The sequence below is a fragment of the Sus scrofa genome, chromosome 16 (genome assembly GCF_054392235.1).
Source record: "Sus scrofa isolate SSC_HxYL_T2T_F1_AM1 chromosome 16, Sscrofa_HxYL_maternal_Yorkshire_Landrace_v2.0, whole genome shotgun sequence".
Classification (NCBI taxonomy): Eukaryota; Metazoa; Chordata; class Mammalia; order Artiodactyla; family Suidae; genus Sus; species Sus scrofa.
The window spans coordinates 86,470,635-86,496,822 of NC_139398.1; the positions used below are offsets into that span (position 1 = coordinate 86,470,635).

General features: G+C 47.0%; 1 protein-coding gene across 2 annotated transcripts in view; it reads right to left on the minus strand.

The window, feature by feature from the left end:
* ADCY2 (adenylate cyclase 2) overlaps positions 1–26,188 on the minus strand; it is a 426,457-nt gene that overhangs the window by 24,505 nt on the left and 375,764 nt on the right. Inside the window, exons 19-20 of one of the 2 annotated variants that reach the window (XR_014831042.1) lie at positions 13,567–13,651; positions 8,578–8,719 (exon numbers count right to left, since the gene is read on the minus strand). Coding sequence is in view for 1 of the 2 variants with exons in the window: in XM_021077007.2 (XP_020932666.2) it covers positions 8,578–8,736; positions 13,567–13,651 (244 nt within the window). In the remaining variant the exon portion in view is untranslated. Of the gene's footprint in view, positions 1–8,577; positions 8,737–13,566; positions 13,652–26,188 lie in introns of both variants that reach the window. The other variant, XM_021077007.2, reaches the window with a different exon arrangement.

Here is a 26,188-nt window from a genome sequence, read left to right on the forward strand (position 1 = left end):
TCCTCTCTCTGAAAAGCTGTGCTTGTGAATATTCATCTCCTGCGAGGATAGCCTGTGGCATGTGTGGCTGTTAATCTTAGGTTCCAGGAACACTGACTAAGCCAGGGTGTCGGGGTAACAGGAGCGAGAAAAGCTCCTCAAGGCCTGTTCTAGTTAAAAGTGCCAGTTTCATCCAAGTAATATAAACTCCTCTGACTTCCCTGTTCTTCATGAAAATGGGTACCTCTAACAAGGTGGGGATATATTTTCTGTACCCTGCATTTCCCCACTGTCTGCTGACATCAGCCAGAGTGGCCCTCTGCAGAACGATGACAATCACGATGACAAGAATACACACGATAATCACCAGCGCAGACTGACACGGCACACACCCCTCTGAACACTCTACCAGCAGTAACTTGCCTCCACTACAATTCGGTGAGGCTGGTGCTTTTATTCTTAATGTCCAGATGAGGAAACTTAGGCACAGAGCAGTTACAGAACTTGCCCAAGGTCCCAGTTAGCAAGTCGGATGCAGAGTTCACGCTGATAAATGCTGCACTTTATACTTTACCCTGCATTTCCTGGATGGCCACAGACCATTCTGCCTGGATCTGGGGCAGCATGGCACTTTGATTCCCTTGTAGGTCATGTCACTTTGCCTTTCTCCTTTCCCCTGGGGTCTTGAAGGGTGTCTGGGGATGGGAGATAGAGAACTGCAAGACCGAACCGACTGACAGTTTGGATATGAGGGTCGATTTTAACTGTAGTGGTTTGCAGTCTAATAAAACATCTTCAGACTGACACTCTCACAGTGTCCTCTGACCTCTTGCCCTGGAACACCTAGACTGTTGGAGCTGGAAGGGGTCTGATGTGTCATCTCATTCCATGGTCTTCAAACAGGAATGCCTGGGAGGGTCACCAAAGGAGCTTTCAGTAAGGTGACACCTGGGACTCCCCACTGACCGACTGAATCTTGCCTCTGGGGTGGGCTCAAGTGTGTGCATCATTTTGCAAAGCCCCATGGGTTATCCTGCTGTGCAGCCTTAAGAACCTCAGGACAAATGAGGAAATGACTCTCAAAGGCAGTTGGGTGACACATCATGGCTCCTGCTGGCTTAGGGATGAGGACTAATCTCTGGAGTCCTGGCCTGGCACTCTACAGGCTATGAGTGCAGCTGGGGGCTTGGACTGCAAACTGCTCACCCATCCTCTTTGGCAGATGGTTCACTTGGAGCTTTGGGGAAACACCAGGAGTGATCAGGGGTCTCCGACTCCTTGGTCCATGATGCAGGACCTCCACTGGGCTACCCTCGAGAATCAGGACAACTTCACACATGGGAAGCTTTACATAATCACTACAGCCAATGAGACTTACAGGGCTTAGCACCATACCCTAAACTCATGGTGGTTCCCTCAGGTCTTTGGGTTGGCTTGGTGCCAGAGAGGAAAACAAACTGGTTGGTGGATGACTGGAAATTATCTTCTATTTCTGGAGGATCTGGGATGGAGGGAGGTAGGTGGGGAGCCTTGGAAGGGATTTTGGAATTCAGGGTCTAGCATGAGTGACCCTTGTCCAGCACACAGCCACCAAAAGGAATCCCTGAGCTCTGGAAACATTTGGCACGTTTTCCCTCCCAATCCTCCTAGTCTGGTTCCATTTCCAGCTGCAGCCCCCACCTCTCTTGGCCCAGACACTTCAATCAGCCCCGCCCTCTGCATGTGCCACCTGTCAGAAACCCACCTGTCGTCTGTGTCCCCCAGATGGAGCTGCTTCCCCGGGCCCCTCAGGGACCCACTCGTTGGGTACACAGCCCAAGTGGTCCTGGTCCATTTGAGAGGCGAGAGGTGAAGGGAGAATTTCCCATGGTCCCTTTAGGAGGAGGCTCACATCTCACTACATTCTGCCCCAAATCCCTTTTCCAAACCCAACTTTCCTGGCCCTCGTATCCTTGCAAATGAAGGGTCGAGAGCTGAGAGGCTCTTGCATCTGTAAATTCTGTCCACGTTTAGCGCCCCCTGTCTCTTGGTGTGATGGGCTGACATTCACCTTAGCGCCTGTGACACAGACACACAACACACACCCCCCGTGAGAGCCTGCTGTGTGCCAGGCTTCGCTGGGGACACAAGGACGGACAACGCAAGGCCTGTCCTGAGGCACCTTGGGGTCTAGTTGGGGAGGGACAGCAAATGAGAGACCAGGAAGACAAAGTGTGATTGGTGCTCTTACACGCAGGCGTGCCCCAGAAGACAGCCAGAACTGCCACCGGTGCTTGGGGTTCCAAACCCGGAGACCAGCACCTTCTCCTGTTCGCTCTCCTGTAAGGAGGAGGAGCTCTGACCTTTCACATCTGCCCCTCCCCCCCGCCCCGCCCCATCCCCAGGGCAGCCTGTGTGGTAGCTGCTCAGCATCCCATGTCCCCAGTTGTTGGCTATCGCCTATTTCATTCAGGGGAGTCAGATCATTACAAAGCACAAAGCCACCTCTGAACGTTCCAGCCTGACTCTGCAAGGCACAGGCTGAGGGACCTGGCTCCGTGCGAGGAGGGCGGGGGTCGCCGAGAAGGGGGTAGTTTGCCTGCCTGGTGAACCCTCACCCCCCACCACCTGCAGTGACATCTGTGAGTCTGTATCTTCTTTTGATCAAGTCTCAGCTCTCTCTCCTGGGATGAGGCTGCCTGGCTCAAAATCACACACAGTCCTGATTCCCGGGGACTCGGCAACGGCTGATGGGGGATGAAACGCAGTCTCTACCATGAGTGGTGAAAGTGAGCTTGGACATCTGCTCAAGGGGCCTCCCAGACAGCTTCCTGCGAGAACACGGCAGTCTTTTTTTTTTTTTTTTTTTTTTTGCTTTTTAGGGCCACACCTGCAGCATATGAATAGGAGTTCCCAGGCTGAGGGTCGAATCGGAGATACAGCTCCCAGCCTACACCACAGCCACAGCCACGCAAGATCTGAGCCGCCTCTGCGACCTACACCACAGCTCACAGCACCATGGGATCCCTGACCGGCTGAGCAAGGGGATTGAACCTGCGTCCTCATGGATACTAGTCGGATTCGTTTCCCTTGTGCCACAACAGGATCCCCCAGAACACAGCAGTTTTGAGAGCAGGCTTCAGAAAGCACGGGCTCCAAATGGGCGCACAGAGCTGGTCCTGATCCTGAATGGCCTGCGGCCAGGCCCTGGCCAGGACGGTCAGCAGCTGATGGAGAAGCCTGAGGAAGCTTTAAGTAAGAAAAATGCCCTGCGAAAGGGAGCAGAGGGAGCCTGCAAACTTGGCCTGGGACACAGCACCTGCTCTCTGCCCACAGGCGTGGCACACAGACAATGTGAACAGTTTGAAACCCAAATCAAAATCTTTGGGGAATTATTGCGATTAAATCATTTTTTCCACCCTATTTCTGAAAGGAAAGGCGTTCCCTCTGTGTGTGCACGCAGTAGGTAGGAGAATTAAAAGCTCACACCGAAGCCTCTTTGTTAATGTGGGTCCTGGCTGGGGCCATGTGTTGCGTTCCCAAGGAATGTTCCAGAAAACCATGGAGCATTAATCTTTACCGTGGGACGGAGAGCCACAGCCCCATCTACCACCTGCTCTAAGAATAACCCTGGTCTGGTCTCCGCACTCAGAAACTGTGAGTGTTCAGTCCACCCCAGTGGAGGAGCTGGGTGCTACCGCATACATCGCATACATGGGGCAAAGTGATAACGGGCCTTTTGTTATCCTTCTGGTCCGGCCCTGAAAAGCTGTGGGAAGATGCCCTCCTTGACTGAGAAAATCCAGAGGCAGCGATTCTCCACTCAGTGTGGGATATTTGCTTAAAGGGCAACTCAGATGGAGTGTTTACTGCAGGCACTTCTCTAAAAGTTGTGCAGGACTTATTGCTTTGCTTTGCTTTTCTACAATTAAAAGATTATTTAAAAATTTTTTATGGCCGCACCCACAGCATATAGAGGTTCCTGGGCCAGGGATTGAATCCGAGCTGCAGCTGCAACCTACGCAGCAGCTGTGGCAACACTGGATCCTTTAACCCCTGTGTCAGGCTGAGGATCAAACCCCCACCTCCTCATGTACTCAAGCCACTGCAGTTGGATTCTTTACCCACTGGGCCACAGTGGGAGCTCTGAATTATTGCTTTAAAAATTGCAAACACTTTTTTTTTTTTTTAAAGCGAATCATGTACCAGGTTTTGGGTCCAAATGTGTAAAATAAGTTAAACTTAAATTGCATCCTATTACCCCATATACGTTTATTTCTGTAAGCATAATTATGTTGAAATAAAGTTTTACAAGCCAAAAAGAAAAAAGCCTCTGCAGGGATGGAGCCTGAGATGCCATAGCTAAGAAGTGCCAGACCTGGGACAAAAACTTTGCTCCCAGAGCCTACGCAGGGCCTGGCAGGTGAGGAAAGCTGGGCCTGGGACCCAAGAAGGGTGCACTTAGTTGACGCCTCAGACATCCCTTCATTTGGGGATGCCCAGCTCTTGGGTGCAAGAACCTCTCTTGTCCCCAGTGTTGGCTGTGCTCTGCTGCTTCATGGCGGGCTCCCTTCTGCATTCAGGCTTCCCCCGCGAGGGTCCTGGCAACAGAATCCCCTTCATTACCTGCTTGAGCTTCAGCCACCCAGGGCATCGCCGCCCTGCTGGACTGACAGACAGCTGTCGTGACGGGTTCCTTACCCACAGATTAGGGGGCTCTGGTGTTTGCTCTGGAACCCTTGATTCCCCAGGCTGTCCTATGGGCTCCCCATAATTTCTGAATCCCTGACAGTTTCAGTGGCTGTTTGAGTAGCTCCCCTACGCCCAGAGTAGTTAACCTGACCGACAAAGGCTGGAAGCAAAATCTGGAAGATCACAGGCCAGGGGCGTTCTGTGTCATCCGAGGAAACACAGAGCCTTCGGCAGCCCACAGGGTGCGGAATGAAGAGATCGTTTCAAGGACGGCCTCACCGATCTGCTGCCCCCGATTTAGGGTTCAGGGAGCCCCATCCTCCCCTCTGGAGCCATGTCAGGTCAGCAGCTAGAGCGCTGAAGTGATGCCAGGGGATCAAGGGTTCTGGAGCGAAAACCAGAGCCTGCTAATGGGCGGGTAGGGCAGCCAGAGCTGGTTGTGGCAATAGGAGTTTGAGAAGCTCCAAAACCGAGCTCCAGTGAATGTTCCTACAGGGCCACAGGCTGCCTGGCTCAGGGGCGTGTTTCCTGAATGAAGGAATGAGCTGGCTTCGAGAGCCACAGCCGAGAGCTTGGTGACCGGGCGCCAATCATCTGCCGGGGGAAATTATTTTAGTGCCTAAGTCACGTTCACCTGCACACACAAGCATGGTGCAGCCAGGGGCGAGGCCCCCAAGGAATTCACTTTCTTTACCGGATGAATGAGGCACAGGGTACAGAGCTGGTTTCATCAACGTGTGCTGATTCCTGCTTTGTCCCTCCAAAGTCCCCACACTGCCTGCAGTGAGGGGTGCCTGGACCAGGGTTCAAGCCCACTGTCTAGCCCTGCCCCCACTCTGCAGCTTTCCCCACGGAGCCCACTGGGTGGTGAAGGCTGTAGGTGACACTGCGTGTGACCTTAATTATTAAAGCAGCAGCATCAGTGAGGAGACTTGGAGGGAAATGTCACCCTCATCTTGGGATCACCCGAGAATTGTACGGGTCCCCGGCCCGGCACATAGTAGGACCACTCAGTAAGTGGATATGTCCACCAGTGCTTTGGTGCTGCCCTCCCTGCTAGGTACGTCCCAGCTGCATGGACATGGGACTCTGGGTCCTGATTGGTCACACATCTATCTTGGCTGGAGCGATGCTCCACCTGACCTGTAATGTCCCACACGCCACCCAAGTACAGTGCAAAGTAGACTCTGCTGTGACGCATGCGGAGAGGGGCTCCGACTGGGGAAATAGCCCGCCCAGGCTCCTGTGATAGAAAATGCTGGGATGAAGATTCGAGCCCACGCTTTCCATCTGCAGGTTTCATCTCCATCCCACCTGCCTTTCCTTATGATTTCCAAAGGGGCAACCGTGTTCAGATGCCTGCTTAGAGTTAAGTCAGGCAAACAGGAAAGCATGGCAAGAATCCACTGGCCCGGGGAGAGGTTGGCATAGACCTACAGGGCTGATTCCGGACTTTTTATTTTAATTTTTATTTTATTTTTGCTCTTAGGGCCACACCGGTGGCATACAGAGGTTCCCAGGCTAGGGGTCTAATCGGAGCTGCAGTTGCCAGCCTACAGCACAGCCACGCCAGATCCAAGCTGCGTCTGTGACCTACACCACAGCTCATGGCAACACCGGATCCTTAACCCACTGAGTGAGACCAGGAATCGAACCTGCGTCCTCATGGATATGAATCGAGTTTATTACTGGGGAGCCGCAATGAAAACTCCTGATTCCAGGCCTTTTAAAGTCTTGAATGAGGCGATGTCCTGGCATCTGGACACACAATCCCTTGCAGCCTGGAGTGGTCCTTCCCTCCCTCTCCCCAGCCTCCATCTCCCCGCCAGTTTCTAGCACTTTCTTTTCAAGTTCAGAAGTCACTTGCTCACAGTTGTGGCCTTTCTGGAGTCTGCATTGACACAGCCAGAGCCTTTGGGGACAACAGGATCCTGTCCCCTCCTGGGGATGAGGCTGCCTTGTCCTGTTCATCCCTGTGTCCAGGCCCAGCACCAGGCTGAGTGACCACAGGGCAGGGCAACACGAGGTACCTGTTGAATTTATAAACTGAATTGACAGCTGGACAGAGAGACAAAGAAGCTCTTATACTGCTAATGAAAACGGATGGTTCCTTCTTAATAGGTGTCAAGATTTCATTATTTGAGACCAACAAGTAAATAAGCTGTTGAATAACCTACGGGATGCAGAAAACACCAGCAGAAACAAGAGAAGTGAACAGTGCAGAGTCAGCCAGACCTGCTGTCTCCACCCCTTCCCTGCCCCGGGACCGGCTCACCCACACCCAGCAAACTCCCAGAAAGACCAGAGTGATAACATCCAGCCTCTCCCCTACCACCTGGCACTTTCTTCTCTACATCCACTTTAAATATGCTACAGAAAAATACTGTTCCAAGCCTTCTCACTTTGTTGCTCTCTATATTAGCATCATCAAGGTTCAGCTTATCTGTTAACAACTTCAGAAGTTCCTGTTGTGGCTACCAGAAATGAATCCAACTAGTCTCCATGAGGATGCAGGTTCAATCCCTGGCCTCGCTCCGTGGGTTGGGGATCTGGCATTGCCATGAGCTGTGGTGTAGGTCACAGGTGCAGCTTGAACCCTGTGCTGCTGTGGCTGTTGGTAGGTTGGCAGCTGAAGCTCCAGTTCGACCCCTAGCCTGTGAACCTCTATATGCTGTGGGTGTGTGGTCCTAAAAAAAAAAAAAAAAAAAAAAAAAAGCAGAAAACGAACAAACAAAAAACCCAAGTTCACCCATCTATAAGTTTCTGGATCCCTCATCCACTCCCAATCCTCACTGGACATTTCCTAAGAAGAGGGACTGCATTTCATACATCACTGAAACTCTGCTGTGCCAGACACAGGCCTTTCACTCGGTGGGTGCTCAAATACTTGTGTCTTAAATTAACATAATCCCACTGTGGAGACATCTGCTGCCTCTCATAATTTAGTAACATTAAAGAACATTCATGACATTTCATTTCATAAGCCATTTCAATATTGGAACCACATGTTTATCTTTCCAACTCTCGTTAAATATCTGTCTCTTTAGCTGTTCCGTGAAACTCCCATTTCTATCCATTCAAATGGATGGACTCAAGTCTTTGATCTGCTCCTGTGTCGCTGACTCCTAAATTCCATCTACCTTGTGCCTTTGAAATTCTTTGACCCTTAAGACGCTCTCAGGAAAGTCATGAGCTGTGAAACAGTGGAGCTGTGGGATGCATGGTGTGATTTCTGCCTCTTGATTTGGCCCCGATGGCATGCTGGTAAGGATGTGTCCTCCCACAGCAGGCAGATGGTGGTGGCCACTTTTGTGACATATTTGGAACCCCAGTGCCTCATACTGCACACTCAGAACTTTACAAGACTGGGGAAGAAAACTAGGAAGAACAAATTAACTTCACGCTAAGCCCTTCAGAGGCGATTCTAACTTATTATTCTTAGTTGATCTCTATATGAGCAGTCAGTATTCTCTTGGATACAGACACATTCAGGCCAGTGGTGAGTATTTTAAACACGGAGCTGTAGGAAGTGACCCAGGCCTCCAGGTCACTGGAAGGAGCTCTGACCTCCAGGCCGCACCCTTCGCTGTCGCATAGCCCCACCTTTCTCCCCATCAGCCCCGCCCCTCCCCACGGCCACACCTCTCTTCACTAGCCACGCCCCTCCCCACCAGCCACACCCCTCCACACCAGCCCCGCCCCCATTAACCACACCCCTCCCCACCAGCCCCGCCCCTCCCCACTAGCCACACCTTTCTCCATCAGCCCTGCTCCTCCCCACCAGCACCACCTCTCCACCAGCCCTGCCCCTCCTCATCAGCCACACCTCTTCCTACCAGCCCCACCCCTCCCCACTAGCCCCTCCCCTCGCCATTAACCACACCCCTATCCACTAGCCCCACCCCTCCCCACTTCCACTTCTCTGACCTCATTCTTCAGGCTCCGGGCCAGGAAGTGCTCAGCCACATGCGCAGGGAGCACATTCTCCAGGAGCACGCGGTTCAAATTCTCCATGGTTTCTATCTCCTCTCGCTCTTTTTTGAACTTGTTCTTCCATAAGAAGTCTAACCTACAGTAATATTCATTCTGTTACAAGAGGACACAGAGGTAAAGAAACAATAGGCATCTTGTCCTGCCAGAGAGTGGAGGTTTTAAAGAGAAAATAAAAAGAATGAAACAAAACCTGAAAAAAAAACTCCCCAAACAGACTTGTCACCCTCCCTACCAAGCCCTCTCTTTCTCCCAAATGTCTCTCATTCACTCTTTAACATGGATTTGCAAAATGCAAATTTGGGAAGGAACCAGCCTCAGGAACAGACAACAGCTACACTGGAGGCTTGAAAGAAAAAAAAAATGACAAGAAAGCTTCTTACACAGTTATGTTAATAAATCTTGGCTTGAATTATTTTTTGAAAAGAGCTGTGAGAGACTATAAATAATGAATAAATGAAAAATGGAAAATACATTAGTAAAGAGAATGCATTGTGTCATGATTTGCATTTAAAACATAATAGTGTTCATTTGTGGCAGCTTGCTTTTAATATCTGAAAATCAGTTTTCCTCTACCACAAATTACATAATTAAGTACTCGCTGAAAAGTATGTGTTTTTTCATTTGGGATTGCATTGTACTGTGAAAATGACATTATATTTAGACAAAAGTTCACTTCGATATCATTTAATTATGATGATGTCTGCTAGCAAATTCACATGTGTTTATGCTTTATAATGTATTAAAATTCAATGTTTTAAAAAAATCAGCTGTTATTAACATTGTAGAAACACAGAGGCCCATTTACTGTTGCAGGGTCTCTTTGGTTTGGTATCATTTTGTGCCTGCTACAACACATATAGTTTAATATAAGGAACTAGCTTTGAATGAATCTTCCTATAACAGAAGGACCTGAGAGGGTATATTTCAGCACAAATAGCGAGTTATTGACAAATAAATGCAAAGAAGACCTATATGGAGGGAGTTTGCTTTATTGGTTGGATTAGTTGTACCAACGACAGCCAAAACAAAACAAAACAAAACACATAAATGGCCTCTCATGCACAGATGGCAATTAAAAAAAAATTCGCATTTTGAGTCCTGAAAGAACAATGATCATCCTTTGATCAGGTGTGATCCAAACTATGTATGATGTACTCAGAAGTTACTTCTCCTCCTCTGGGGAGACATTTGTTTTTAGCTTATATAGTAAGACTTTTTTTTTTTTTTAATAGATTACAAAAGAGATAGTTTAAAAGTTTTCTCCTGTTCAATTTTTACATTATTGCACATTTTCCACATTCTGTATTGATGGAAATCATGCTATGCACTTACTAGAAAAGGCCTCTCACTTGGACAACAGATTATTTATTTGGATTTTGGGGAGGGGGGAATAAACCAGTGGTGTGGCTGAAACTAAAATGTCAGAAGCAGTCTATGGTGATGGCATTGAGAAGACACAGGTATACGCTGAAGATCAGACAAAAGAAAACGAGAGATGAAGCCAAAGAACCAGGAAAGGCAGGCAGCAAGCCCATTTTGTATAAGTTGAGAGGTCTCCATAAACCATACTGGGAGTTCAACCCTACTGGGAGTTGCTCAGCTTTTCCCACGATTGCTACTGCCTTGCGTGCAAGCATTCCTTAAGTTTCCTACTAAAGGAACCAGAGCACTTTGGGACCAGCTACATTGGACTGAAAGTGATATTTTGCCAAATCTTTACCTCTCACCTCCCCAGCCAAGGCAGTCTGTGGCAGAAGCCTCTCCTTGATGGGCAAGGACCCCCAGAAACTCATGTGGATTCTCTCAAAGGAAGAGGGGTGTTTCTATCCCAAACCAGCTATAATGGACTTATTCATGGCCCCCCAAAGATCGTTCAGGTCCTAACCCTGGTCTCTGTGCCTGTGACTTCTCTGGAAGCAGGGTCTCTGTGGATGCCATTAATGTAAACATCTCAGGATCCATATGATGGGCTGCAAATCCAGCGACTGGGGTCCTTATGAGAGAGGGGCGATCTGACAGAGAGACGTGGGGGGGGGCTGTGTGAAGAGGGCTGGGGGAGCTGCTGCCTCCGTGACCGTGACTCAGGCCAGGAAAGTGCTTTCAGGGCTTTGTGCCACTTCAACTAAAATAGGGGCCCTACTGCGCGACCTCCACGCCTCAGGTCACCTCCCAGCTCTCCAATTCTCGGGGAAGCTACCCTCCACGTTCTCGGGGGCCCAGATCCCACTCAGAGACATGGACTTTGCTCTTCATAGCTCTGGCTTGATGGGACAGAAGGCAGGAAGAGCCTGGAAGAGGCATCCAGGCTACATCTGGGACCCCTGACCACACTGTGCAGCCCTTTAAGCTTCAACAAAATAAAGGAGACCTTTCCTTTTCAAAAGAGGCCCTGGGGTTGGCTAGCATTTCTACCACTAACTCAATTTCAGTACAGAGAGTGGTACCCTAGCTCTTATCCAGGACATGTGTTATCTTTTCATTAAGGTTTCTAAGATGGCTAAAGCAATATTTATTTATTTATTAGCCATGCCCATGGCAATGTGGATGTTCCTGGGCCTGCAATAGAACCTGGGCCACAGAAATGACAACACCAGATCCTTAACCTGCTGAGCCACCAGGGAACTCCCAAGAGCAATCTTTAGCATAGTCATTTCCTGAAAAAGCAAGTACACTGCCGTCCTTTCAGAAAGGATGGTCATGGGGCCGGGAGGACAAATAGTAAAGGAAATGAGCTGTAAAGTGTCTGTGTTTGTATTTATTTATTTATTGTCTTTTTTAGGGTCACACCTGTGGCATATGCAGATTCCCAGGCTTGGGGTCTAATCGGAGCTGTAGCCGCCGGCCTACACCACAGCCACAGCAACGCGGGATCTGAGCCGTGTCTGTGACCTACACCGCAGCTCATGGCAACGCCAGATCCTCAACCCACTGAACAAGGCCAGGGCTCGAACCCGCACCCTCATGGTTCCTAATCAGATTCCTTAACCACTGCACCACAACGGGAACTCCTGTGTTCATATTTTAAACATATTCAGAAAATAACTCGGAGGCTAGGAGTTCGCCTGAAACTTGAGAACCTTTTGTCCAATAAAAACGTGGTCTGTCTATAGGATAGTTGTATTTCTGGAAGGGTGGACAGAAACACATCACAAACGTCACAGTTGTGAAATTTCTTTATGTCCCAGAAGACCTGGGGCCTTAGAATGATCCACTTAATCATTTTGGCTGATTTTGGGCTCACCTTGGTAAACCCTCGGTGAGGGCTAGTTACCGAATAACGGTGAACACGATTAATCATTAGGCTTTTAGATGGACATATTGTCATTACGTTAGTGACAAAATGGCACAACTCTATAAAACTGGTATCAGCGCTATCTCAGTAGATTAATGCCTGACCATCGTACTGCATACTTTTGATTATCTTAAATTAATTATCTTAAATCGTTCAGAGGGTACTGATCAGTGAGCAGTCATGGGATTCAACATTTGCGTAGTTGTATTGCCTGTATACTATCTCGGCGGTCAATTAAAAAACTGGGGAGAATTCAATTCGATTCCAGGGAATTACAATGTATTGCTGTGAAGCAAGCTGAGCGATCCTCCCAGCATCACAAAACAGGAGACCCCGATAGGGACAGCCATGCTCTTTCCTGAGGAATGATCCTTTAGGGGACATCCTGCAAGGAAGCCCAATTCCTCCACATCTAAGTGATCGGGTTTCCGAGGGAGGACCTGCCCTGTCTCCAAGAGTGAATGCAGAGAGCTGGGCAAGAGTGGAGAAAGCCAGGCAGCCAGAGAAATGAAGGAAACACAGAAAAAAAGGACAGGACATGGGATAGATGCTTGACTGAAAAGTACAGGCTGTCAAAATGCAAGGCTAAGGATGCAGAACCAGGCAGGTGCAAGGGACGGAGGCTCGTGGGGGTGGGGGGTGGGGAGGACTGGGGCTTCTTAGCTCTGCAGCAGGACCCACAGCGTAGCTCTAGGGAGACTGGTGAGGGCTGCCCTGTGGGCTCAGGGAAGGATGCTCCTGGCACTGCCCGGGAAGACAGAAAGGACAGTGTTCCCAGGTGCTGGACCAACTCTCACAGACCTGGCCTCTGCCCTGACTGTATAGTTATTAATAGCCTCCTCCTATGGAGAAATGGGAGCCAGACCCAAACTCCCAAGTGGATGGTTTGCCTCTCCAATGCTGTTCAGTGATGTGTATGTAATTCAATTGGCAAATGGCTCTTCCTTGGTTATTCCCAAACACATCACTTCTTTGTTTCATCCTAACCATCAAAGAATTCAAAGCAAACCTTGGTTGAGGCAGAGCTACCTGGATGGGGTGAGCCTTTACTCTTTGGTGACTCTCCCTGTTTGTAGGCAAAAAGACTATTGTCCTTAAAAGCCCTTTGCCCACATACTTCAATTAAAAAAAAAGAACCTGCACCCACGGGCTCCACTGGAAGACCAGAAGCCGGTGAAAGTCCAAGGAGGAAGGTTCATTTGCATCACAAAATGATATCACTGAATTGGAGACGTTGCTTCTAGGGGGAATTGCAGCGGCAGCAAAGGTGTTTAATATCCACTTCAAAGAAAAAGAAGCCATGCAGCCTGAAATGCAGATGAAAACCCCAGGCAAGGGGACCTTTTTTTCCAATTAATGTCAGCTCTTGAGGGAACATTTTTGTAGGCTTACAAACCCTACACATTTATTTTGAGATGTAACGGGAAATTCACATGTCCAGGGAAAAAGAAATGAGAGACCTTTTCCTTGTGTCTATATCCAAGCACACACACCCACTTTTCTCTTAAGTGATATGATGATTCTCAGCCTTCAATATTTGCTGGCATGAAAGTAATTAATGGCAATGCACTTCAGCAAAGTATCATTAACACAGCACTTTAGAGAAGTTACGTAAGAAACAGACTTCTTACCTGTCGGCCCAGAACAAGCAATGTGACGAAAAATATAAAGAGAGACACTGAGCCCATGGTCTTTAGGTCTTTCCAAATGCCTGGTCTAATAAAAAACAAACAGACGACAAACAATACAACAAAACAACACACATATGGGACTTAGAATTTGTGTAGCAACACTTTTCAGAACCTCTAGTGCCCACTGCATTCTACTCCAGTCAAACACACACAAATTTCAAACATATCTGCAGATCCAGATGGCATCAAAAGAGACAAAAGAGGGAGTTCCCATCATGGCTCAGTGGTAATGAACCCAGTTCGTGTCCACGAGGTTGCGGGTTCGATCTCTGGCCTTGCTCAGTGGGTTAAGGATCTGGTGTTGCGGTGAGATGCGTTATAGGTGGAAGATGGGTCTCAGATCTGGTGTTGCTATGGCCGTGGTGTAGGCCAGCAGCTGTAACTCCGATTCGACCCCTAGCCTGGGAACCTCCATATGCCAAAGGTGCGGCACCCCCCCCCAAAAAAAAAGACAAAACAATCTTTATTTTGAGAGCTCAGTAAAAAAACCATTCTTCCAAATTGATATATATTTCTTATTGTATCTAAGCTCTAGCAATTATAAAAGAATAGAATATTAATGCCATGTTCTTTACATTTCTGGGATCAATATGGATAATCTAATACTAGGGTTTTTTTTAGTAATTATTCACAGAAATATGCTAGAAATTGATAATCACAGGAGACGTAAAATGATATAGGAAGCAATTTTCATAAGCTGCTCTGACGTATGAATAATATACTTTCATGTCTCTTTCTGGCAGGTGTCCATTCTTATTCCTCCTGCCACAGGGCTGTGTATCACAAAGGCACAGCACCAATGGAAAGCCTTGGCTCACTGCCCCCTCTCCTTTCCTGTCCAGGTAGATGTCAATAAGTTATCTGTGCCCGGGTTCTTACCGCGTTGGCCAGGGCCCTCCATCCTCAGCACCCTTCTAGGCAACGGCCTCTCAGGCATCCTAGTGGGCATGTGTGGTGTTGGATTTTATGTGTCAACCTAAATGATGTGTCTTTCTGGAGAACCTTGATGAGTCCAACATACAAGGTGAAATCTACATGATTCCTCAGGGGAATCCTACACGAGCAGATAAATGATTATTTCCCACGTGGAACTACAAATGAGACTTAAAAAAGAAAAGCTGATTGTGTATGGACATCATGTCACACGTATGATTATGTATGATTAAATATTCACAGCCGAGCTCATATTTAATCCAGTATAAATACTAGGTGATCAGTGTCTGTATGTGAGTTGAACTTGCTTTGAGATTCTCCCCATTTCTCCATAGAAGTTTCAAGGTGAATGAGATAATACAAGGAACTGAAGAGCTCCCTGGTGGCCTGGAGGTTAAGGATCTGGTACTATCACTCCTGTGGCTCTGGTCACTGCTATGGTGCAGGTTTGATCCCTGGCCTGGGAAATTTTATATGATGTGGGTATGACCTCCCCCCCCCAAAAAAAGGAATCTATAAAGCACTAAAGAGCTCAGGGGGGCTTTGAAGTAAGTAGCCCAAGTGGGAACCATGGCTCCCTCTACCCTAATGAACTAGGGACCTAGGATAAACCCCTCCAAACCTCACGTTCCTCATCAGCTGAAGGGGTGCTAACACCCACCTTATGGGCTCTCTTGGTCACCAATTCAAATATGTATGTTCCTGGCATAGAGCCTGACACACAGGAAGCACTTCATAAATGGCATGTATGATTTTTGGTATTAACCACACAGTGATAAAGACAGAGACAGAGGGAGGAGGCTAGGAACGAGATAAGAGAATGCAGGCTGGTGAATTTCACTAACAGAGTGACAGACTCATTGCAAAGGAAATGCCAACTCCTGCAGAAATGACACAGAATCTCCTTCAGTCCCAGGGGCCGAAGGGCTTAGGAGTTCATGTGAGTCTCCAAAAGGCTACGCTTGTACTGAGGGCTCCTTCCTCCTCCCGAGCCAGCTGTGGCTGGAAAAATCCGAGCTCATCAGCCATAAGGAGGTCACCTGTTTCTCCCTGGGAACGAACAGAACTGAGAAGTGTCACTTTCCTGTCTCACTGGTACCGATTAGGAAATGAACTTCCTTTTTGAGCCCCTGGCAGCTGTGTAGAATAGCAAAGTTTCAGTGACTGAAGGGAGCAGATGTTTATAAATGATGCAGATTTCAGTGAATTTTAACCTCATTTCCCCCCTATACAGACAGGATATTGACTGGTTAGGAAAAGTGGGACAACCCAGCTCAGAGCATAAGAAGTTGGTGCAGGCTGTTTGTAACTTTCAGGTTGCTATATGTACATGTATTACTTTACAATTCTCGGGGGTTGAGAAAACTGCTATAACATTTCCCCCTTTTAGCCACAATCCTAGTAAACCTAAACTGAGAGTGAAATGTTAACTCCCTGGTCAGGATCTTAAAGCAGCTTTATCAGTGCAACTCAGGTCCCCTGCACATCCCCAGGTAAGGGACCAGGTGCCACAAATAAACAGAGCCAGCCCAGTTCCCTCTCACTGATGGAGAGTGGAAGGTAAGATCTTCTTTATGCAGTTCAGGACTTGGCTGGGTTCATTCGTTCTCTTCCTTCCTTCCTTCCTTCCTTCCTTTCCTTCTTTCTTTCCCCCATCCTTCCTCCCTTCTTTCTGTTTTCTTCCTTCTTTTTCTTCCCTTCTCCTTTTCCATTTTTTGAGGGGGCTGGATTTTCAGTTAATTGCACATAAAATGCATGCAAGCAAACTAGAGGGAGAAAATCCTTGTCTGGGACTCCTTACACTAATGCACTTAAACATTGGTTTAGGGGTAGAACAACCTTCTCTTCCTACCCTCCCAGATCTGGAGCCTTAATGAGAATTAATGCTGGGTGGAGGTGGGGACTTGGAGGACGCAAGACAAGCTCTCATCGCTGGACTGGGCAGTGCATTTGAAAGCACAGAGCTAAATGGACCTCGGAAACAATGATGCACAACACAGCCTGTAGGATAGACTTGTGAGCCCATAACGATGCCACCTTCCCTTCTGACATCCTCTGTCAACTAGGAAGAGCTGTATCCTGCTGTCTTGCATTTCATTTTGATTTTTCAGAAACTTCTTTGACTCATCTCTTCCCAAATAATTACTGCCTTCTGCTGGAGTCCATCTCTCCCACATGGTCCACTCACACGCCTGGGCTGATGGCTCCTGAGGCTCGAAGGATGAATTTCTCAGCTACAGATCCATCACTGGGTTACCCTGGTCTTCGTGTGCATGCAGGAGGGGATGGGAGGAAAAGGCGTGTGAGGTGTGGAGGGAACAGTGGAACAGACAGAATAAAGTTCCAGGATGTCCTCCTGCAGAGTCTAGTCAATCCTACTGATGGTATTAGTTTCCCGGGACTTTTTCTTTCCAATTGAGGTCTAGTTGATTTCCATTGTTGTGTTCATTTCAGGTGTACAGCAAAGTCATTCAGTTATACATCTATCTATCTTTCTTTCTTTTTCTTTCCACATGCTCTTCCATTACAGGTTATTATAAGATATTGAATATAGTTCCCTGTGCTATACAGTAAGTCCTTGTTGGTCATCTGGTCTATACATAGCAGTTTGTCTCTGCTAATCCCAAACTCCTAACTCCCAGGACTCTGCTGAAACAAAGTGCCACAAACCGGATGGCTTAAAACAGCAGAAATTGATCGCCCCTAAGTTCTGGAGGCTGCAGGTCTGAAATCAAGGTGCCCGCCTTTTGAAACCTGCAGAGAAATCCTTCCTTGTTTCGTCCTGGATTTGGTGGCAGGCTGGCCACGGCATCACTCCATCTCTCTTGTCTTCATCACATGGCATCTCCTCTGTGTGTCTCTGTCTCCAGGTGGCCATTTTCTTGTAAGGACACTGGTCACATTGGATCAGGGTCCACCCAACGCCAGCAGGATCTCATCTTTTTTTTTTTTTTTAGGGCCACACCCAAGGCATATGGAAGTTCCCAGGCTAAGGGTCAAATAAGAGCTGCAGCTGCCGGACTATGCCATAGACACAGCAACATGAGATCCTTAACCCAGTGAATGAGGCCAGGGATCAAACCCGCATCTTCATGGATATTAGTCAAGTTCTTAACCCACTGAGCCGCAATGGGAAATCCAAAGCAGGGCTTCATCTTAACTAATTATAGGCAACACGACCCTGTTTCCATTCTCAGGTACTGGGGTTGGGCTGCAAGGGGTCCTCTTTTAAGGAACACAGTTCACACTTTAACAACCCTATCAGCCATTTATACAAACCCACAGCCAATTGGGTGTGACATCTCCCTCTCTCTCTCCTTTAAGTGTTAAGGATGAAGTCTCCCATGGACCACAGGGCTGTGCTATTGCTCTGTTACGAAGCATGGAAGAGAGAGCTGATGTCACCAAGAAGGTTTCTAACTCTGGGATTCTTTTTTATTATACATATATATAATGATTTTTATTTTTTTCATTATAGCTGGTTTACAGTGTTCTGTCAATTTTCTACTGTACAGCATGGTGACTAACTCTGGGATTCCTGATGGTTCCAGCCAAAATGTGACCAGATAGGGTCTCTTTCATACTTCAAAACTGGGCTTTGGAGACAGAGACATTCACATGTGCCTGCAGCCACACACTAATTTACAGCCGCCCTCACTCCCAGGCTGTTCACAGAGCAACCACTCAGGCCCTCGAGTTTCCAGAGTCTCAAAGAACAAAGGAACCTAGTAAATTGGGTTCGAGATATGGAACTGTTTGGTGAACCAGTCTCTAACCTAAAGGCAAAGGCCTCTGTGAGGTAAAAATGACATTTTCATTACTCTTGGGACAGAGCGCAGTCTAGGCATGTAGATACAAACACAATTACAGTGAAAAGCATTGTATTTCTAGGTGAAACAAGCCTCCATTTATTACGAAGAAAAATACCTCAAGAGACCTAGTTTCTGGTGTGTGGGGGCGATACACAAACAGAGGTAAAATCAGGTCTTCCCAGGTCACTCAGTGGGATCGAAAGCAGTCTCTCCTCTGGGACCTTGACCCCCTGGGGCCCCCGTTTCATAAAGAAAAGTCCCCCAGAGAGACAACGGCTCTATCCAATCTCTTGGGGCAGACCAGGATGGAAGACAGTATGAGAAAAAGAAGGTACGTCTATATATACGGATGACTGGGTCACTGTGCTGTACAGCAGAAACTGACAACACTGTAAATCAACTCTAATAACAAAAATAAACACATTCACTACTCAAAAAAAAAAAAAAAAAGACTATGTCTACTGTCACTCTCCCCCCACCCCCCATGGGACCTGGTGCCCCACCATCTACACATCTTTCTGCTCCTGGCTACCGCTGTGTTATACCAAGACGTCAGGAGATGCCTGGCTTTGCCACCAAGAAACCTGCGAATCCTCAAGCATCTTCAATGTCAAGTGATGCAAAAAGCTCAGGTTTTGGTCACCTTGATGACAGTGAATCTGCTAACTCTTGCTCAGCACTGGATTGGGACCCCAATTACAATCTCAGAAGATGACACCGTCCAGAATAAAACAAATGAAAACGCCCCGGAAAGGAACTGGGGTTAAAATGCGTGGTGGCCAAAAGAACGACAGCCAATTGCCTTGCCAGTAAATCCTCCTCTACGTCTGGCTGGAGAAGGAGCAGAAGCTGCCGAGTCACGCATGATAGTCCTACTTTCGAGATGCTCCCTCCAGGCCTTTCAGCTGAGGAGCAAACAGGGTCCAGCCAGTCTCTGCTTCCCAGCTCTCCTCTCCTCTGCTCACCAATGCAGAGGCTGGGTCCTGGCCAGGTGATGCTGGCTAGTGATGAAGCATGAGGATGGCTGCTCCGCCAGAATTCCTGTCTCCACTGCTCAGACTTATAAGCCATCAAAGCAAACCTATTTTTTTCTTTCTTTCTTCTTCTTTTTTTTTTTTTGCTTTTCTTGGGGGGTCACCCCTGTGGCATATGGAAGTTCCCAGTCCAGGGGTTGAATCAGAGCTGCAGCTGCCGGCCTACACCACAGCCACAGTAACACCAAATCCAAGCCGAGTCTGTGACCTATACCGCAGGGCCATGCCGGATCCTTAACCCACTGAGTGAGGCTAGGGATCGAACTGGTATCCTCATGGATACCAGTTGGGTTTGTAACCTGCTGAGCCACAAGGGGAACTCCATAAGCAAACCTATTTTCTGATGGGTAATCTGGTTGTTTCCAAAGACCGCCAGAGCCATGGCCAGACAGAATGTTCTAAAAGAGTTGTGTCCTTTCCAAAGTCACCGTTAACAGGTTTCCTTGACCAACTAAATCACCTCCAAATGAGCTGAGAGTAACCTGTGCCGACGGTTTGTGTCTTTTGATACACTTCATAGATATTTTCTTCCAGGTTTTATTGAGATATAATTAACATGTAACACCATGTAAATTTAAAGTGTACAAAGTGTTGATTTGATACATTTGTATTTTCTTTTTTTCTTGTTTTTGATTCCAAAAACATCAAATGGATGGGACGGTTTTCTTTATCTCTTGATCGGATATTTCATTGTTCTCGTGTACAGAAACACAACTGATTTATGTATATTGATTTTATATGCTGCAACTTAATGGAATTGGTTTATTCACTTTTTTATGATAGGACCTTTAGGGTTTTCTATATATAAGATCGTATCTTCAGTGAAAGACAGTTTTACATCTTCCTTTCTAATCGAAAGCCTCTTAATTCTTTTTCCTGTGTTATATCTTCAGATAGAACTTGTGGTACTCTGTGGAATAAAAGTGGCAAGAGTGGCACCCTTTTTTCTTGTTCCCCATTTTAGAGGCAAAGCTTTCGACTTTTCACTGCAGAGTATGATGTAAGCTTTGGGCTTGTTATATACCATGTACAGTCGAATTTGGTTTGCTAATGTTTTGTTGAGAATTTCTGCATCCATATTCACCAGGAATATTGGTCTGTCATCTTCTTTTCTGGTGTCCTTATCTGGCTTTGATATCAGGGTAATGCTGGCCTCTTAAAAGAAGTTTGGGAGTACTCCCTCTTCTTAAATTTTTGGGAAAATTTTAGAACGATTAGTGGTAATTCTTCTTTAAATGTTTGGTAGAATTCACTGGTGAAACCATGTGGTCCTAAGCTTTTCTTTGTTGGGGGTTTTTAATGACTGATGCAATCTCCTTCCTCATTATTGGTCTGTTCAGATTTTCTATTTCTTCATTACTCAGTCTTGGTAGTTGTATGTGTCTAAGAATTTCTCCATTTCTTCTAGGTTGTTCAATTTATCAGTACATATCTATTCATGTTAGTCTCTTATCTTCTGTATTTGGGTAGTGTCAGTTGTAAAGCTTTCTCTTCCATTTCTACTTTTATTTACTTAAGCTCTCTCCTTTTTTTCTCATGGTTCATCTAGATAAAGTTTCATTTATTTTGTTTCTCTGTTGAAAATACAGCTCTTACTTTCACTGATCTTTTTTGACTGTTTTTTTTTTTTTTTTTTTTTTTAGTCTCTGTTTCATTTATTTCTGTGCCAATCTTCATTATTTCCCTCCTTCTGCTAACTCTGGGCTTAGTTCATTCTTCTTTCCCTAATTCCTCGAGGTATAATGTTAGGTTGTTAGAATCTGAGATCTTTCTTTTTTCCTCAGCATAGGCATTTGTAATAATAAACTTCCCTCTTAGAACTGATTTTGGAGCATACCTTAGATCTGGTATGTTGCGTTTCCATTTTCATTTCTGTAAAGTTATACTGTTTTCCCTTCTGATTTCTTCTTCAACCCATTGATTGTTGAGGAGTGTGTGGCTTAATTTCCACATATTTGTGAGGTTTCTGGTTTTCCTCAAGTTTTTGCCTTCTAGTTTCATACCACCGTGATGGGAAAAGATACATGGTAGGATTTCAGTCTTCTTAAATTTGCTATGACATGGTTTATGACCCAACATGTGATCTACCCTGGAGAATGTTCCATGTGTGCTTATGAAGAAGGTGTATTCTGTTGCTGTTAGATGGAATGTTCCTTACACCTGGGTGAGGTCTATTTGGTCTAAAGTATAGTCCGAGTCCAGTGTTTCCTATTTGACTTTCTGTCTGGATGATCACTTTTTGTGTGTGTGTGTGTGGTCTTTTCTAGGGCTGCACCAGTGGCATATGGAGGTTCCCAGGCTAGAGGTCAAATTGGAGCTGTAGCTATTAGCCTACACCATGGCCACAGCAACGCCAGATCTGAGCCGCATCTGCGACCTACACCACAGCTCATGGCAATGCCAGATCCTTAACCCACTGGGCTAGGACAGGGATCAAACCTGTGTCCTCATGGATGCTAATCAGATTCGTTTCCACTGAGCCACGACAGGAACTCCTGGATGATCACTGTTGAAAGTGGTGTATTGCATTGTCATCTATTTCTCCTTTCAGATATGTTAGTATTCGCTTAATATATTTAGGTGCTCTGATGTTGGATGCATAAACATTTATGATTGTCACATCTCCTAGATGAATCGACCCCTTTACCATTGCCTAATGGTCTTCTTTGTCTCTTGTTACTGATATAAGTAGAGCTACCCCTGCTCGCTTTTGGTTTCTAATTACATTCCTTTATTTTGGGTCTATGTGTGTCCTTAAAGCTGAAGTGAGTTCCTCGCAGGCAGCATATAGTTGGATCTTGCCTTTTTTTTTAATTTTGATTTTTTAATTTTCCCACTGTACAGCAAGGGGGTCAGGTTATCCTTACATGTATACATTACAATTACATTTTTCCCCCACCCTTTGTTCTGTTGCAACATGAGTATCTAGACAAAGTTCTCAATGCTATTCAGCAGGATCTCCTTGTATATCTATTCTAAGTTGTGTCTGATAAGCCCAAGCTCCCGATCCCTCCCACTCCCTCCCCCTCCCATCAGGCAGCCACAAGTCTTTTCTCCAAGTCCATGATTTTCTTTTCTGAGGAGATGTTCATTTGTGCTGGATATTAGATTCCAGTTATAAGTGATATCATATGGTATTTGTCTTTGTCTTTCTGGCTCATTTCACTCAGCATGAGATTCTCTAATTCCATCCTTGTTGCTGCAAATGGCATGATGTCATTCTTTTTTATGGCTGAGTAGTATTCCATTGTGTATATATACCACATCTTCCAAATCCAATCATCTGTCGATGGACATTTGGGTTGTTTCCATGTCGGATCTTGCCTTTTTATCCATGTAATCACTCTATGCTTTTTAGATGGAGAATTCAATCCATATACATTTACAGTAAAACCTGTAAGTAAGGACTTCCTAATACCATCTTAAGAAGTATTTTTTAGATGTTTTTAGTTCCTTTTTTCCTTTCTTCCTTAATTTCATCTTCCTCAAAGTTTCCCACTGCTGTCTTCACATACGAAGTGGCATTCACTTCCCACAGCCTTTACTAACTGTCTTCAGAGCATAAATATCTTCCTCCAGCCCTGCTAGCTCTTCTGAGGCTTTCTGGAGCATCTAGGCATACATTTCTCCTCGTTCCTTGCTCTCTCTTGGGGCAGACTTCCAAGCTTATACGCCTTCTCTCCATCCTGCAATGCACCAGGCCGACCATTGATGGCCTCCCCTTTGTTTTCCCAAACAAAACTTGCCAAGACTCAAGTCTGCGGTCTCTCCCTGGCCCTTAGATTTGGGCCAGCTTTCATGTACACTCCCTAGCTATCTGTCCACGCTCACTGTCCATGCCGCCATTGGGAGTGTGTGCAGGGAGTCAGCACAGGGTAGGGACATGCATGAGGCACGTGCAGCACCAGGGGTACCCACAGGCCAGCTGGGGGGGTCTGTGGGTAGGATGTTCCCAGTGGCTTGTGGGTGGGCTTCTTGACAAAGGCTGTGATGCAGTTAGTAGGGTCTGCGTCCACTTAATGTCCCCTGAGAGCCCTATCTGCCTCTCTCCCAGCTTGGTAGCATCCTGGACAGCTGCAGAAGATGGTGCTAGACTCGCTTACATGCTTCCATTGTCCCTCTCAGGAGAAGTGTCAGATTGAGAACAGCTCTCTCGGTCTCAAGCTGTGCCGTCTTAGGGGAAGGGTGATGTGGACAGGGTCAGACTGTTTCTCTAACCCACTCCAGCGTCTCCAAACTCTTTTTCTTGTGCTCCAATGGTGTGCCAGGATGTCTCTGGCCTTCTAGAAAGGCTCTCTCGTCCATGGGTCACTGGCTAAGAGTGTTTCCTGGGGCTCTAGGCCAAGTGTGGCTGGAGCTGGATCACATGCTACTGCAGAGTCCCCAGCCAGGAGCGAGGTCTGTATGGTCACCACCCAACACACAGGCGGGCGGGACTCCTCCTGGATCCAGTATGGTGCTGGATCCCAGGTCCCCCCGCGGCACTGTCGTCCGTGGAGAGGTGATACATTATTGTTGGGGATGTCGCCATGGTGGCGACAACAATCCTCCCCCTCTCTGGATCTCCCCAGCTCTTTGCGCTCTTTCCAACAGTAGAGTCAACGCTGGGCCGGCCACTCAATGAGCTCCCAGCCAAGAGCCACACTCATTTCCTAGGTAGACTGAAGGAACATAACCTCCTGGCTCTCTGGGGAGACACAATTTTCTGACAGAGCGTTTTGTACCTTCTTGAGAGCAGAGACCCTATTTCACTTGTCTCTGTTTGCGGGCCTGGAACATACAGGGTGTTCAACGAAACTGTTTTATACAAACAAGGAATGAGCGGATGAATGACCGTGTTGGTTTGAAACCTAATGGGTTTTATTTCTAGGCACATTTTCCTCCCCTTGGATGGACACAGATGCACCAGAATCCTAAGCAATCTTCCAGAGAAGGCGGCCGGATGTCATCCAAGGACAGAGACCCCAGAGCCTCATGCCTTTTCAGAGTGTTATTCACAAATGCCAAGCAAACCATTCTGGGGCTTGAAAACCACTGACATAATCATGGATGGGCTCCATGCTCAGAAACCAGCCCTGGAGGCAGCTGCAGGGCAGGAGAGATGACGCAAGTGGAGCTGGAGAGGTAGTGCTGGCTCTTTGCTGGGGAGCTAATGGTGCACCTTGATTAATGCAGTCATGGCTTCATCCCACGGAGAAGAGTGATTTTAAGTCGGAAGCATCTGGTGCGTTGATGGGATCAGAGGCCGTGGGCTGTTCACTAGGCTTTAGCCTCCTAGGCTGGAGGGCTGATGATAAGAAGTGTGTATCCTTTCTACTCTGGGAGCCCAGGCTCTGAAATCTCCTTCCGCCTCCCCTCATTCTCAAGTCAAACAAAACAAGTGTGTTCCCTGGTGGTTAGTGGTTAGGATTCAGCGCTCTCAAGGCTGTGGCCCAGGTTCAATCCCTGCTCTTGGAACTGAGATCCCACATTAAGCTGCTGCACGCCCTGGATGAGAAGTAAAATAAAATAAAACAAAACAAAATAAAACAGCCTAAAAACAGTGTATCTTCCTACAAGTGGCCCAAATCACAGGACATTTTCTCCTTTAGGTGAGATAACAAGGTAGCTCACTAACGGTTGCTTTTTATAGAAGAAAAGAAAGCTTGGTAGAGTCTGGGTGGCCCTAAGACAACTTGGGTTTTTTTGGTTGTTAAATGAGGCAGTTGAGAAAACCCACCTCTGTTCCTCACTTGCTGGAGAAAGGGGAAGACACACGGAGAGAGTACACGCGAAAGTAATTTCAAATCGTTTCCGTAGTACCTTGGGCACATTATGGATTTGAATACACATTTGGAATGCCTTTTTCCTTTAAAGGAGGAGACTTTTAAAGACATGGCAGGTGCTTTAAATACCCCCGGACCACCGATCCCAGAGGTGGAAGGCACTGCCTTTCTCCTGAGCATGATGAGCGCTCAGCTCTTCCTCTAGGCTTTCTGTGAGCACACGGTCAGTTGCTCCCAAGTTAGGACACTGTCAAAAGGTCAACAATATGCCAAATTCTAGCCGTGAGGTTTTCTCCATGAGACACAGGAAAAAACAGAACTCTACTGAAGTCATGTGACTCGAGGCTCCTGATGACATTCACTGGTCTGAGCACCTCCATCCTAATTCTTGCTATTGAGCTGTGGCAAAGGTCAGGAAGTTAAAACCACACACACATGTCAACCAGCAACAATCCCGAGCTTCTTCTGAATGATGCTGGCAACTGGATGTAACTGCTTTGAGTGCTGCTCACTTATACGCCTTATTGAAATGCTGCTCACAAACCATTCTCTTAGGCTAAGGGCCCACAGGGGCTGGTTAACGTGCTGGACTCCTTGTTCACCCAAGCTTTCCACCCCTCACGCCTCTTTGGAACAGAAGGCATATTTCTAGCATTGAGGTGAATCAACATAACAGCTGGGTCCATATGCAATGATGATATTCAGCCGCTGAGACTTTGCAGTTCTGCAAGGAAAAAACTCATAGGAAAAAATCTGACGATGCCTTGCAGCCTCTGTGGCAAGCCTTTGCGGGGGGGAAGGGGAAGCGTCTTGGAAACAAGAAGAGCTTCCAGCAATACCGGCAGGTATCGCGATCACCGTTACCATGCTGAGCACTCGGCACCTTCAACGGCGCTGGCTGAGGGCTTCTCGAGATGGTGTCATGGACCAGAACCAGAATCGCACTCGATTGATTCAGCAAAGCATCTTGTACTCACAGACAATATGCAGGACTGCTGTAAAGGCCAGAGGATTAGGA